At 46.0% G+C, this 14,887-nt stretch overlaps 1 protein-coding gene and 1 long non-coding RNA gene across 3 annotated transcripts; one reads left to right on the top strand and one right to left on the bottom strand.

Moving 5' to 3' along the window:
• Nucleotides 1–669: 669 nt before the first annotated feature.
• Nucleotides 670–10,653, bottom strand: LOC308584184. The gene is made up of 3 exons (XR_014006595.1): nucleotides 10,579–10,653; nucleotides 2,520–2,645; nucleotides 670–1,228 (listed from the first exon to the last, which is right to left on the bottom strand). It is a non-coding gene; the product is annotated as an uncharacterized lncRNA (long non-coding RNA).
• PTCRA (pre T cell antigen receptor alpha) lies at nucleotides 10,557–14,590 on the top strand. 2 transcript variants are annotated; one of them, XM_081188847.1, is made up of 5 exons: nucleotides 10,557–10,677; nucleotides 11,622–11,942; nucleotides 12,337–12,378; nucleotides 13,530–13,662; nucleotides 14,126–14,590. In XM_081188847.1, the coding sequence occupies exons 1-5, from the start codon at nucleotides 10,611–10,613 to the stop codon at nucleotides 14,271–14,273; spliced, it is 711 nt and encodes a 236-aa protein (XP_081044973.1). In that variant the 5' UTR covers nucleotides 10,557–10,610; the 3' UTR covers nucleotides 14,274–14,590. The 2 variants fall into 2 exon arrangements, with proteins under 2 accessions (XP_081044973.1, XP_081044972.1); XM_081188846.1 differs by having other exon boundaries at nucleotides 10,572–10,677; nucleotides 11,619–11,942.
• The last annotated feature ends 297 nt before the right edge of the window (nucleotides 14,591–14,887 follow it).

Raw genomic sequence — 14,887 nt, 5'->3', positions numbered from 1 at the left:
CCTAATGGTGGGAATTTTACAAGTATCTATTTCCTAACGCAGCCTCAGCCGCAGGTGCACTTCCATGAATTGCCTTTTGTGCTCTTGGTTAAACTGCAGCGCGTCCGTTACTCAGGTGCATCCTTTGCTCAGCTCACTACCAGCTGGAGGCCAGCTTTGTGGCTTAGAGATGTCAGCCAGCGATTGCCTGGAGCAGAAAGCTGAGGGGCTCTTATCTTTCTGCACTCCCTTTCCATTTGGGGTTTAAGCTGCTTCTGCCTCTAAAAACAGGCCCTTGCTATATAGCACGTCTCAACAAGTGAGACCCAAAGTAGGTATCATTAATTGGATTCTCCTTTTTCTGGCTACGGGAAAATTGCTTTCATTTAAAATAATATGAACTGCACAACTGCAATTGTATTCTTGAAAACGCATGGGTGATTGGTGAAGCTTCAAAGTCAGAAAGGCGGGATGGGTATTTCAGTGTCCCTGCCTCTTCCCAGACTAGCAAAAGGACAATGCATTATACAAAATAATATACAAATTTACTTAGTTTTCATAATTATGCAAACTGCAGAATTCCACATTTCCGGGTGCAATCTTTGGATTGCTTGCGTGCAGAAGCATTTTTTTGAGTTCTTTCAAATTATTGTAATTTTAAATAAAGGACTGGCAGCCTTCAAAGCACACTTTGGTAAAGGACACATTTAATTATAAGTTGCAGAACTAATTCAATGCAATAGCCTCTTGTCCTCAAGGTCTATGACCATGCAAACCAGCAGGGTTTAAAACCCCAAAAAGGTGTACACACACAGCTCTTTTAAGTTCGCAAATCCATCAGACTTGGTAAGTAAGTATTGCTTCTTTCTGGTGTGGAAGTAAGACAAGAGGTCTTTCTAGTCACAATGGGTTGTTCTCCCAAGGTTTGGGTCTTCGGGCCATTTGAGATGGTGTAGGACTCCCATTTGTTGGGGTGATATTTAGCTTCTGCAGCCCAGGAATGTCTTGCCCAGCCTGGACCAGGCGGAAGATCTCAGAGAAAGACACAGAAGTATCTGGACTGTGAGGCTGGTCAGCTGGGCGCTCTTGAAGTTCTTCCTTCCTATCCTCCACAGTACTGGGAAGTGAGCTTGCTGTCCCTGCTGCTGTGGATTCCATGGTTTGGTGGGTGGGTACCTGATGTCCAGCTGCAAGAACCAGCTGTCTAATGTTCAATGTTCACTTTGGTATCAGAGAAAAGGAAGCACCCCTGAAAAGAGACATTTTTCAAATTAAAGAGAGGGCAACTCAAGCTCCAGGTAAGGTTCCTTTCCAATTCTTATAAGCGACTAAATTAGGCTTCCCTGTGAGTAGCTGTGGTCCACAATGTCTGGACCTTGTCTCAATTCATAATCTTTATTTTAAAATATTAACATCATTTTTGTTTGCTTGCTACCACTTCGTTAGCTGCCTGAGGTGCATACATAGATGTTAAAAGTGTGGAATATTTTATTTATATATATATTTTTATAAATAAATAAGGAAACTCTTATCTGCTTATTTAAATAAATAAGGGCCTTCTTGGTAGCTGCTCCAAGTCTTTGGAAATCCCTCTCTAGAGAAGCTAGACTGGCTCCTTCCTTCTTGTCCTTCCAGGTGGAAGTGACTGCTTTTAATTAAAGTACTGGTGCTGTGCTGTGCTGATTATATTACATTAATTATATTATTTTATTTTATTAATGCACGCATACACACACACACACACACACACACACACACACACACACACACACACAGTTTTAATTCTATTTATGCTTAATTGGTTTTTAATTGCTCTTTCTATGTTTTTGCCAGGAACAGGTTTCCTGTACCCTCCAAGCGGTCTCCAGCCACAGCCCCCAGTCTGGGTGGCATTCCCCTTTTTCATGCAATTTCATCATACCACAAGCCAAAAAGGGCTTTTCAACCTCTCTGTTCCCCTCAGCTGCAGAAAACCTGGAAGGGGACTTACCATCGGAGACCGAACAAGGGCAGGAAAGGACGCGCGTGGGCAAGTGGGAGTAGTTACACGTACTTCAAACCTCGGGTATCATCAAACAGTTGGGCATGAGGATCTGGGGGGAATAAACTAAACGCGCATTGTGCTTTTATGTTGTGGCCAATGCCCCGTGATCTTCGGGTGAAGGGCGGGATACAAATTTAATAAATTACACAGCGATATACTGTAGTGAAATTTGGGTGAGGAAATGAACCCTTTCACGATTCCTGCTAAATCTCTTTAGAAAGAGCAGCTCCCATCAGCTCCCTGTGGCTTGACAAACTACAGCCTCTCTTTTTTGGGTGGGTGGATTAACCCCCCAGAGCCGATACAGGGCTCAGCCCCGACCCTCTCTCTCCCCGTTTACACGGAGGTAAGCGCCCCACCGGTCCCAGCCGGCCTACTCTGCAGGGAGGGAGCGCCCACGTGCCAGCTCCTTACACATGCCCGCTGCCTCCCCCCCCCCAACGCCAAGGGTTGCCGAAAAGCGGAGCCCCCCCCCTAAGAGACCCCCGCCCCTTACCCTTTGCAAGCCGAATCCCCGCTGCCGGGCTGCTCCACACAGGGCGGACGTCATGGAAAGCACCACCAGGGCAGCGAGGGGGAGGCCGGGCCGTACCAAGAGCGATCTGTCGCCGGGGGAGGAGTCCTAGGAGGAAAACAGGGCTGCTGCGCCTAACTCACTTCATTCCCTCCCCAGTTAATAGTCCATGAATCCTGCACAAGCAAAATTTAAGTCGGCCAGCCGAGCTTTTCAATCGGGGAAGGGGTTGAATCTGCATATGCAGCACCTGCAGACTAGATAAACAAACAAGCAAATACAAAGGGTGGTTTTTTTCATGTGCAAAGTAGACCCATTGAAACCAATGTGCCCAACTTAGGCTTGGCTGCTGATTTCAGTGGGTCTATTTGGCTTACGCATAACCCCATACCTTCCAACATTTCTCGGATGAAAATAGGGACTTCCTATTCCATCATCAAAATGGTTTTATTCTTTATACCCCACCCATTAAACATTTTTAAAAAACCTTCCCTATACAGTGCTGCCTTCAGATGTCTTTTAAAGGTTGTACAGTCTGCGATCACCTACCCTCCCCATACCCTCCCACATTTCTCCGATGAAAATAGGGACGTCCTAATGCATGGGTAGGCAAACTAAGGCCTAGGGGCCGGATCTGGCCCAATCAGAATGTGTCCTTTTATTTAAAATGCATCTCTGGGTTATTTGTGGGGCATAAGAATTCTTTCACGCCCCCCCCCAAAAAAATATATAGTCTGGCTCCGCACAAGGTCTGGGGGACAGTGGACCGGCCCCCTGCTGAAAAAGTTTGCTGACCCCTGTAACGTTTCAGTATAAAATCAGAAACTGGAGCGGCTTCTTTAAATCCGGGGCTGTCCCTGGAAAATAGGGACACTTGGAGGGTCTGATAGCACTACGATCCAATGGGTTGACCCAAACGGGGGATGGTGTGGAAGGAAAACAGCTCACACCAATAAATTTTGCATCCTCTGGTCCCTGGAGCAACTCGCTGTGTACAGCTCCTCCCCTGAAAAGTCTCTCCAGAAGGTCTGGTCTGGGAACCATCTTTATTTCATTTCATTTATTGCATTTATACCCCCACCTTTTTCTCCAAGGAGCTCAAAGTGGCATACATGGTTTTCTCCTGCCTCATTTAATCTCCACAACCACCCCGTGTGATAGGTTAGGCAGAGATAGACAGTGTCTCGCCCAAGGTCACCCAGTGAGCTTCAAGGCCCAGTGGGGATTTGAACCCAGTCTGATACTTCAACCACTGCACCGCACAGTCCTATTGCATGCAATGGGGCTACTTCTGCAAAGACATGGTTAGGATGGGCTGTACTGCATACTAAAAATATTAAAATCCTGCAGCACGAAAAGGCTGAATTCTGCAGCTTGCATGACTCATGTCTTATTGCATTTTTTTTTTCAATTTCTCCCTATTTCACATAATCATAGATTGTTCTATGGGATGCCAATATGATACATGCATCATGTGCAATGCAGGCAAATAGTAGGATGATTGAATCAGGAAAACAGGTGTAAAATATATTTGAAACCATCTCTCAGCCTTGATCCAAACTCTGTCCCCTACCCCATTAACACTTTAAAAAAATCAAAAAAATAATCTGAGAGACCTTGGCTAGAGACTTCCCATTTTGTGCCTTCCTTGGCTCTGAGATTTTCGGGTGCGTTCTGGACCTGCTGCCCTATTCAGTGCTTTCTCTAGCAGGAGGCCTGTCTCTCAAATAAATGTGCAAGCTTTCGGAGTACCACAGGACGCTGTAGGCTTATGCCTTTTACTTTGCCAGAGAATTGCTTACCCGCGTCCCCAGGGCCGAGAAGAGAATAAAAAAAATTCCAGGAAAGTTTCTTCTTTGGAGAAAAGAGTTTTATTGAAATTCTGTGCACAGAGTTAAGGTCTGTACTCAGAGACAGCCTGTTGGATAGTTCCTAAAAATGTACTGGCTGTAAAGCAAGACACTTCAACAGACTTTCTTATACCCGCAGACTTGCTTGCTAAACACAATTTTATTGCTTGCTTAAACATTTCTGTCTTTCTGCTAAGTCAAGCACTCCCTCCCACCTCCTTGTACACGTGTCTTCTTTTGCTAGCAAAGCATTTCCTTCGTATCTCTTCTTATCTTGCATTACTTAAAAGCAGAAGTAAAGCAGGAAACATCTTGCTAGTGGTTTTTCAGTTAACAGCAGTTTCTGGCTGGGCAGGAAGCGACCTTCTGACCTGTAGCTAGCATCAGCAGTTTCAAGTAGCTGGTTTAGGCAGAAAGCGGCCTCATGACCTGTCTGTTAAGAAAGCGGCCTCATGACCTGTCTGTTTTTAGACTTTTGCAAGCTACTGCTTTTTACCCTCCTAGCAGAGTGCAGGAATTTATTATGTGTAGATAATATTTGAGAGCAACAGAATAAAATATTGAGAGAAACTTTTCCCATCTCCCTTTACTCCGTCCTCTTCTTTTGAACAATCTATTACTTAGATTCGTTCTGGGGTAGGGGTCTATATTCTCTCAGCACAGCAATCACGCGAGGTCCCATCATGCGAGGCATCATCTTTCCCATCATATGTTGCAGGCATTGCATTAAGCAGGGTATACAGAAGCAGAAAAGCAATAGAAGCATTATTGGGCCTATTCTTCCCACAAATACGATACCGTTCATGCCAACAGAAATACGAGAGCATCCATATGACAAGGGCGGTACATATCACTCCTACCCACCAAACCCAATATCTCCATGGTTCCTCCCACCAATATTCAGGGGGTGTGCTCATTGTTGAAGAGCCCACTGATATTTGTGCCCGACTACCTGTTGAGCCTCAAGGATGAGAGCCCACCGGTGAGCTGATGCTCCCACTATGTGGGCCAATTTTTCTACTAGCCCTGTTGGGTGGATTGAACTCTCGTGCTGCCTCCCTAGTGACCAAAGCATATGGAAGCTGAAATCCTGGGGTGGCAATTCTTACTGGCACTTGTTTAGTAATTTCAATGCACACCTGGCTAAGGCTCCCACCCCTGCAATACTTGCATTAAGATAGGTTCTGTCCCATCTATGACCTGGGTTAAGAGTAGGACCTGGTCTATCAAATGAGGTTGGTACAGTGCTCTACCTTCCAGATAACAGTTGACTACCCTCCCACAACAGCAAGAGCGGTCCAGAACTAGATAGATTTCGATCGTCTCTGCAGCTTCCCGTAAGAGCACTGTCCACGCGTGCTGGTCAGTGGTGTGGGAGAGGAGCCACAACGGGGTAGTGGGGTGTCTCAATACGGTAATCTCATCAGACCCCAGTTTCCAATAGCCAAGGAGCACGCCATCTCTTACCACCGGCAGGACGAACCAGTCGTAGCAGAGGCCAGCAGGCCAATAGGGTTGGTATGGTTCGGTAGGGTCAGGGCAATAAGACATAGAGCAAGTCAATAAAGAAAATAAGAGAGAAAAGAGAAAGTCTTTGTAACTGTCCTTGTGATGATTAGTCGCAGGATCGCGTTGCCCGTGGCCTAACGCTTTTTTCCTGGTAGCGTCAGACACAAGGTGATGATCAACTTCAGAGGGTCAGCAGGATTTCTTTTGCAAGTCCAGACACCCTTCTTCAGATGCGTGTGATGTACCCAGGGGATCACCTCGACTACTTTCACTGCAGTTGGGGATGAGGGGGTCGCCAGACGCTGTCACTCAGAGGAACTGGTGAACCGGCTCAGCGAGACTGCCACGGGACTGCAGGTGTACGCTCGAGGGAATACCTGGAAAGGAAGCAAACACACACAACAAACACAGGGATTGCACTTGTTCTTGGGTGATGTGATCTCCCATCTGCCCCAAACTGGCGGGGATGTCTCGGACGAAAGGGGTTGGCCTGCCATATAGAAGTTCAAAGGGTGATAGTTCTCAGTCTCTTGGTTGGCGCACAGGGCACATTTTGGGATATAGCAGCAGTTAGATATAGCAGCAGTTAGTTGAGGTAGAATATTCTCCCAAGATGTGCTTTAGTAGCTGGGCCTCCCAAATGGGTGGACTTGTGGTAATTCTTTACAATTGTGCTGGCCAGACGTTGGGGTACAAAAACACGGCTGTCTGGTCCTTCCTGGAGCGTTGCTCCTTCTTGGCTGGTCCACTGCTGTTCATCAAGGGTGTAGCGTGGTTCCACATCGTCTGGAGTGAGTTCCGGTACCAATATCAAAAGTTCTGGTGGTGCCTCTAAATTGGCTGGAGAACAAATGTCTACGTTGGGGGCGCTGCCTGCGGGCGCCCCTCCCATCCAATTCTTCACCGTGCGTAGAGATATCAGCCTCTGGAGTGATATCAGCAAGGCAGTCGTCACTGGAGGGGATCTTCAGGATGCTGAGACACAGTCCAATCTGAAGCAGCTTTCCCCACTTGAATGTGGTGGACCCAAGGGGTGGTGCCAGCGATTTTCACAGCTGTGGGTGTGGAGAGCAGATGGGCCCTTCCAGCACGGTTGCAGTGGTGCCTGGGACCAGTCTTATCCACACCTCGTCACCTGGCTCAAACTGGTCACGCAAGGAGTTCGGGCCTGGGTTGAGAGAGAAAATCTCGAGAGAGAGACTGTACATAATTGTTCAATTCCACATCTTGAGCAGGGATAGGTGAAAGCATGCACACATAAGGAACCGGTCTTCCAAACATCACTTCAAAAGGATGACAAGTGAATACGTTTCAATGGGAGGCTACAAACTCTAAGCAAAGCCAAGGGCAACATGAGCACCCAATTAGACCCTGTTTCTTGGGTCAATGGTTTTTCAAAGTCCTGTTCTTCCTTTCCTATTTTCCAGAACTTTTGGGGCCTATATGCAGTACCCACCATCTTCCTTCTTCACTGGCAACAGTGGGGTGTTTCACTGTGATTGGCATTGTTTCTAAATTCCATGTTGAAGCAATCGCTTCAAATGCACCCACACTCTTTCAGCTGCCTGTCGTGGGATGGGGTATTGGTTTTTTATCTTCCGCCCATAGTCCAGGGTCAACATCATGAAGCAGGCTAACAGGGAGGATTCCCTCCTCTTCTTTTACCATCATCAAGCATCAATGGTCTCTCAGGGGTATTTCTAAAGAAAACTCTCCTGCTGGTCCAGTTGTCATCATTACTTTCCCCATTGGTTGGAAGGAAATCTGGGCTTGTAATTTTGTTAACAAGTCTCGGCCCAATAAGGAATGGGACATTCTGGTATATACAAAAATTTGTCTAGGCAGCAGGTAACAGACTGCAAAAACGGGGCCTTTTGTGATTTACCTGTAGCTCCAATTATATTAACCACTTGGTTTGTGGGTTTTGTTACAGGCACAGGTAAGACTGAGTGGGCAGCTCCCTTGTTTACCTTCTCCTACCTGTAATAAGGTAGCTAGGTTAAGGGCTGTGGCAACCTGAAACTTCAGGCGTGAATGTAATAACAGCATCTGGCACTTCCTCTTGGAGTTACACAGCTAGTGTCCTGTCCAGACGTGAATTTATCTGCCTTTGTGAGTAGGGTGGCCACTGCCACAATCACTCTCATACGGGGGGGGGGGCAACCTCTGTTCTGTTGGGGTTAGCTTCTCTGACAAGTATTCGACGGGTTGCTGCCAATTTTTCAGTTTCTGGCATAAGACTCCCTTGGCTACTCCCCTGGTCTTCATCTGTGAACAGGGTAAAAGGCTTCTCGGGGTTTGGATGCCAAGCACTGAGGCTTGTTGTAATGTCACTTTGAGATCCTGAAAAGCCTGCTGCTGTTTCCTGCCCCATATAAAAGGATCCTTCTCTATTCCCCTAGTTGACTCATGCAGGGGCCAAGCAATGCTTCTGTAGTTAGTAGTGAGTCCAGGGGATATTGTTCATCATCATAAGTGGGATTATAGGTTTAAAAAAATCCCTTCAAACAATTTTACAATCTTTGCTGGATTCTCCTCAAAAGAGGGGTTCTGGTTTCTTCAATTACAAACATCAACTTCTTCCTCAAATGGCTTTACAAACTCCTTTAGACTCTTTTTCTGTCTTTCTGTCCACATTTTCTTTCCTTGATTCATATCATCTAGTGTTTTCCTAAACTCTTCGTTATCTTCCTCATCTTCCTCTTCTTCCGTCTCACTATCTGCCTTCGCAGGTCCTCCTCCCCCTACACCAGCACCTCCCTGTGCTTCTTGATTTTGGCCTGGGGGGGGGTTGGAGGGGGGGGGCTGTTGGTGGAGTGTAAGGTGGTGGCTTAATCACTCCCTCTCCTCATCTTCTGGGTCTTCTAACACCAGAGGCTTCACTGTACAAATCCTGTTCTGTGTGTTGCTGTCACAGCAAGACTTTAGCCATGGTAGATTCTTTTTTTTACATTGGTCTTCCATGTAGAGATATAGGGGATCTGGTCTGGGTGGACATTTAATATATTTTGCCACAGGGGGTTGATTTGCCACAGGGGGTTGATTAATTGCAAATCTAAGCCACGCAGTTCCCTGGGTTGGCAAGTCCACCTCACATAAAGTTTTGAGTCTCTGTTTTTTTGTTTTTTGTTTTTCAATTTGAATCCCCAAATCATCACTCTTCGTGGCTGTTTTCCAGTTATTTAAAAAGCATTCAGAGGAATACATTGGCTTGCTCTAGACCCTATTTTTTCAGATACAACCGCTCCTAACTGGGTTTTCAAAATTCTCTCACACTCCACATGCTACAGTTTGTCAGAAAATGCACAACCCTACAATCGCTCGGCCAAGGGGACACTAAGCCTTGGCCCTCATTCAACAATTCATCCACTGGTGTATCTGACACACAACAAAACACTTAATTCCCTCTGCCCCATTCCCTTTCCCAAACCTTTACCAATTCCTTTCCTGGTGGCATTCTTACTGCCGGGCACGCTACTGCCAACTACCAGGTGAGGCTGATCAGACCTCTGCTGGCCCTTTCCCTCGGGCCCCTAGCCCTTTCCCTCGGGCCCCTAGCCCTTTCCTTCGGGCTTACCTTTTTCCGCTGCGGACCTGTCCCCTCGGCGCCGTTCTGTCCTCTTATTCTCCCTCAACTAGATGTCTCTGCTCCAGGACGGTGTGGCAATCTCCCCCTACAAACTGGCAGGGTGTGCACCGGAAATGCGAACGCCGATCGGAGCTGTTCACCTTGGTTGAGCCTGGCCCTCCCCGGGGTCCCTGGGGTGGGGTAATTCCCGGCCAATGCACCAAGCTGTAGGCTTATGCCTTTTACTTTGCCAGAGAATTGCTTACCCGCGTCCCCAGGGCCGAGAAGAGAATAAAAAAAATTCCAGGAAAGTTTCTTCTTTGGAGAAAAGAGTTTTATTGAAATTCTGTGCACAGAGTTAAGGTCTGTACTCAGAGACAGCCTGTTGGATAGTTCCTAAAAATGTACTGGCTGTAAAGCAAGACACTTCAACAGACTTTCTTATACCCGCAGACTTGCTTGCTAAACACAATTTTATTGCTTGCTTAAACATTTCTGTCTTTCTGCTAAGTCAAGCACTCCCTCCCACCTCCTTGTACACGTGTCTTCTTTTGCTAGCAAAGCATTTCCTTCGTATCTCTTCTTATCTTGCATTACTTAAAAGCAGAAGTAAAGCAGGAAACATCTTGCTAGTGGTTTTTCAGTTAACAGCAGTTTCTGGCTGGGCAGGAAGCGACCTTCTGACCTGTAGCTAGCATCAGCAGTTTCAAGTAGCTGGTTTAGGCAGAAAGCGGCCTCATGACCTGTCTGTTAAGAAAGCGGCCTCATGACCTGTCTGTTTTTAGACTTTTGCAAGCTACTGCTTTTTACCCTCCTAGCAGAGTGCAGGAATTTATTATGTGTAGATAATATTTGAGAGCAACAGAATAAAATATTGAGAGAAACTTTTCCCATCTCCCTTTACCGCTGCAATTGTTATGTCAAGTTCTGGTGGTACTCACATAAGCCAGTTACACAGCTAAAATAATCAAAAGGTGTGCTTAAAAAAAACACACCAAAACACCTCTGTTGTTTACTAGGGAGCAGCTGTGCAACCGTTAGCTGCGGGAAAGGAGTACTGAGATCAGAGAGGAAGAGAGATGGGTTGAGCACATTGCCTGCTAGTCTAGCGCACTCTCTGTTTGTGTAGCTGCTCATTCTCACAAGATGTCTCCAGCTCTCCACCTTACGTTCCAGCACCTCCTGACCAGCGCAGCACTCCAACTTCTGACCTGTGAGTAAAACACCATAGCTTATTTGCTTGCTTGTTGGGAGTCAGTGTGACAAGTATCATTCAGAAGGCAGGGGGAGTCCATCTGCCTGATGTTATACGAGTTTTTAAAAAACCAGAATGAAATAAAAGAACTTGGGATCTGGAATTTTAAAATTGTCCCACAGGGGCCTAAAGTCTGCACTAAAGTTTAGAGTCCAAACAGAAACAAAACAAATTATATTTGACCAAAATTGTGCACTCAAAATTAATTATAGGACTGCAGAGTTGGAAGTGATCCCAAGGGTCTAACTCCTTGCAATGCACACCGTCCCCCGTCCAATTTGAAACCATACTGGACCCTGCATAGCTTTGCAAATGCAGTAGCAGTTTTATTGCTGCACCACCTTGCTAATCATTACAATAGAATGTGTAGTACCTTAATTTTGCATCCTTTAGCCTGCAAAACCAGACATGGGGGTGGGGGTGGGCAGGAAGCAGAGTTTGTCCCAGCAGGAGGGAATGTTATAAAACCAAACATGCAAATGTTATAAAATGTTATAAAACCAAACATGCAAACCAGAGGCAGAGCTGCCTGGCAGAGCTGTTTGCTTGGAAACTTTTCAGAAGTGTCGTATACAACCTTTGGGCCTTGGCAAGTAAGCAGCAAGAGTTTTGCAGAGTGGGGTGCAAGGGAATCATTGCCACAAGTTCACCTGCCGGGATGACCCTTTCTGCCTATGGGAGTTGCTCTGACCCCTTGATCATTCATTGAATTGGACAGAAACCGTGGGATGGGAAGAATCCCTGTTTTTATGAAAGACAGCTCAAATGAAGTAAAAACCAAGCGAGACTCCACCAAGAAAGAACCCAAAAAAACATTATCTGCATATTTTGTGTACATAAAAACCAATAGCTCTCCGATCAAGTAGTTTTGCTCATGCACGTTTATAATAAACTCTCAGCAGGTCGCTTATCTTGGAGCTTAAATGCAACACTGGCACCGCCGCTCCATGTGATAGTAAACGGCGAAAGGAAGACCCTGGTAATTTGTCTGGTGAACGATCTCTCTGAGGAAGCATTGGGGGCTGTTCGGTTTTCCAACGGAAATGGGAGCATGCTGGAGTCTTTCACCTATGGGATATCTAGGGAAGATGATGGAACTTTCAGTAGCATCTCTCAACTCTCCATCAGCACCAAAGAATTTGGATCGTGGAGTACAGTCGCTTGCTACGTCGCCCCAAACAAAACTTCAAAGACATGGAGCACCACCTCCCTTCAACTCTCAGGTATTCATGAATGGGGGGATGGGAGTATGGACAGTAGATGTACTTTTAGGACCTCATAAATTAACAGCGCAACCCTATGCATGTCTAATTAGAAGTCCCATTGAGTTCAATGAGACTTACTCCCAGGTAAGCATGCATTGGAACGCAACCTCATTTATCTAAGTTACTGTAATCCTGTTACACTTAAATCCTGCCTTTTTGCCAATGAACTCTCTCCTTCTAACTGATGTGTCCTAATACAATCAATCGATCAATAAGGACATTTATGCACAAATTCCAGGCGCTTCAAATCAGTAAATTAATAACCTGGAAACTTATATAACACAACCAAGGCAGGCATGCTACCAATCTTTCCCTTGCAATGCCTTCTCTAAGTCATAATTTTGTCTTACAGAAGAAAATATGGGAGATCTCTGCCTGAGTGAAAAGCAAGAAGGTAAGAACAACAATGCATTCTCCTTCCAATCTCAGTTATACTAAGAGCTCAGTTCCGAACCTGGTGTTTTGGGAGCAGGAATTCAGACAAAGCTGTTGTAAGTATACAAGGCTAGTGTTTGTACCCTTGTGCCATGACGAACAACTAAATTCCAGATTCATATATCCTTATAGAACACAGTTTGAGCTATTATGAATGAAGCAGATTAGAGAGGAAGGCCACAGCTGCAATTCTATCCACACCTACAGGGTCGGTGCCAGAGGTCAGGGGGTCTTTGGCACAGTGTTGCCCATGCCCTCCACACACACACACACACAAGCATTGGTTGGCATCCATCTGTCTCGGGGGACAATGGAAGAGTGCGCCTGTTGGAAGGTTACAGTGCCTGCTGTGGCTGTAGAGAAAAGACATGTTTTGTTGAAGCTGGGGCAGATAAAGGCATTCAGTTGTGCAGATGCAGATCCAGTTGTTCTCTTTGCACTCTTCCCAGTGGTCATTTCTTCTATGGTCACTGCTATGGATGCACAACTTGTGTGTCTCCAGGTACTGCAGTTGCCTCACAAGGGAGTCTCACATGGTGGGTGGGGTTGGTGTTGCCAGCTTTCATATCACTTCTTTGTAGTGCAGAGCTGCTCCGCCAACAGGCCTGGTGCCTGAAGCCAGCTCCCAATAAAGCACATCCATGGGGATCCTGCCACCTTCCATTCTGTGGACATGATGTGCCTGGGAAGCAAGTGCGCCTACAAATCAGTTTTTGCTAACTGAATGAGAAATTGAGGATAAAAGACTTGGCAGGGCCTTGTGCCCAAAGATGAACAACAAAACCAAAGACAGAGCTAATATAAGGGCTGGTCACTTTCTTAGTGCTTGTAGAAGTAGGAAGAAAAAGAATTACAAAATCTACTATCCTCTTGTTAAGAGTTGATAATGAAAAGTGTAAACTCCAAATTGTCTGGAACTACCTTATCAATCAGATTACTGCTGTGTCTCCTGATAGTTTGACCATCCACTGGGCTTGGCAGCAATTAAGAGATAACATTGGTAACATAGGCCTGTATCCAAAGTATTGGGGGGAGCACATAAGTGGCTGGGGATATAGTTCTTCTGTGGATATCACTCTGCCTTATTCTTTCTTCTTTTTGTGGTGGCAGCCCAAGAAGAGTCATTGTTCATTGAAGATCTGCATAGACGCTCACAGATCTTACTTCTTCTGGCCATCAGAATTTTGCTGTTCAAGTTGCTCCTGTTTGACGTGTTGATGACCTGCTGCATTGTTTACAAGAGGTAATACTGGCCACAACATCCAACACATAGACCTAGTTCAGATATAAAGCTAAGCCAAACCATGGCCTAGAACGAGCAAGCAAATGTGCAGTTTCCTGGATCACGGATTGTGATAGCACTGTGCCTCTCTCAGTCTGCTGCTGCCATGCTACCCAGAGCTATGCCATGGTTTGGTTTAGCATCACATCCAAAGCCAGGCTCATGGTTTGCCTCACTTCAGACGAACCAGTGTTTGTTCTTGGTTTACTGCTCATGGTTTCTCTGGGGGAAACACAAGCATAGATTTGGATGTAATGCTAAGCCAAACCAAACCATAGCTCCGCCATGGGTAGAACGGTGGCAGCAGAAACATCACTGAACTCTTTGAAGGAAGGGTGTGGTGTTAAGATGATGATGATGGTGGTGGTGATGGTGATAGTAAAGTTCAGCTCCCAACCTGCTGTAATCTTCCCTCTCCTTTCAGGGAAGATATCCCGTTGCACCTGAAGGCTTCCAACTTTTCTGCAGTTCATCCACACAGAGTCAGAACTGCTTCTGTCACAGAAATTGTTGCTATGAAAAGCACAGAGCAATGGACTAGGGGGAACGGCAACTTTCACATATCTGGCTGAAAAGAAGGAACTCCATATGGAAGCAGAGTATGTGTCCTGAAGATGGAAGCATTCACTTGAACAAAAGAGGGAGAGACTAGCCTGGTTTGAATACAGGCTGAAAAACAGGCTTTTGGCTTCCTTTCATCTGCCTCTGCTGTGACCTTCGATTCGGGTTCTTTGGTGCTGAACACTAATCGGACAACAACTAAGCCAGGCACCCAGGCTGTAGCAGTACACAAATCCACACGAATAACAAGGCTTGACACCCTTTCAATATTCTTGTGTTGTAAGCGCAGTATGTGATGCCCTGAGAAGAATGCTTCTCTCTTGAATAATGCCATGGGATATTTCTTTGTTCATAATTGTACATATAGTCTTGCTTGCATTGTCCTCAAATATACAGCTTGTTGTCATCTATATGAGAGAATGCCTAAGGCAGGGGGTCAGAAACCTGTGTCCCCCTCCAGATGTGGTTGGGCTATAACTCCCATCATTCCCGACCATTGGCTGTGGGACCTGGGGCTGATGGGAGTTGGAGTCTAATAACATCTGGAGGGGCATGGCTTCACTTAAGAAGTGGATGGTGTTTTTCATCCCGATGGCCATGTTCCTTCCAGGCGCCACATAACAGT

This window comes from Podarcis bocagei (genome assembly GCF_964188305.1).
Source record: "Podarcis bocagei genome assembly, chromosome: 3".
Classification (NCBI taxonomy): Eukaryota; Metazoa; Chordata; class Lepidosauria; order Squamata; family Lacertidae; genus Podarcis; species Podarcis bocagei.
Note: the sequence above shows the minus strand (reverse complement) of the source record. Positions and strands in the feature narration are given on the sequence as shown.

Bases quoted from the DNA above. Each gene is read 5' to 3' on its own strand.
- PTCRA (XM_081188846.1), top strand. From the start codon at position 10,611: ATGTCTCCAGCTCTCCACCTTACGTTCCAGCACCTCCTGACCAGCGCA. The intron at 10,678-11,618 runs GTGAGTAAAACA...ATAAACTCTCAG, and splicing joins AGCACTCCAACTTCTGACCT to CAGGTCGCTTATCTTGGAGC. The intron at 13,663-14,125 runs GTAATACTGGCC...CTCTCCTTTCAG, and splicing joins TGCTGCATTGTTTACAAGAG to GGAAGATATCCCGTTGCACC.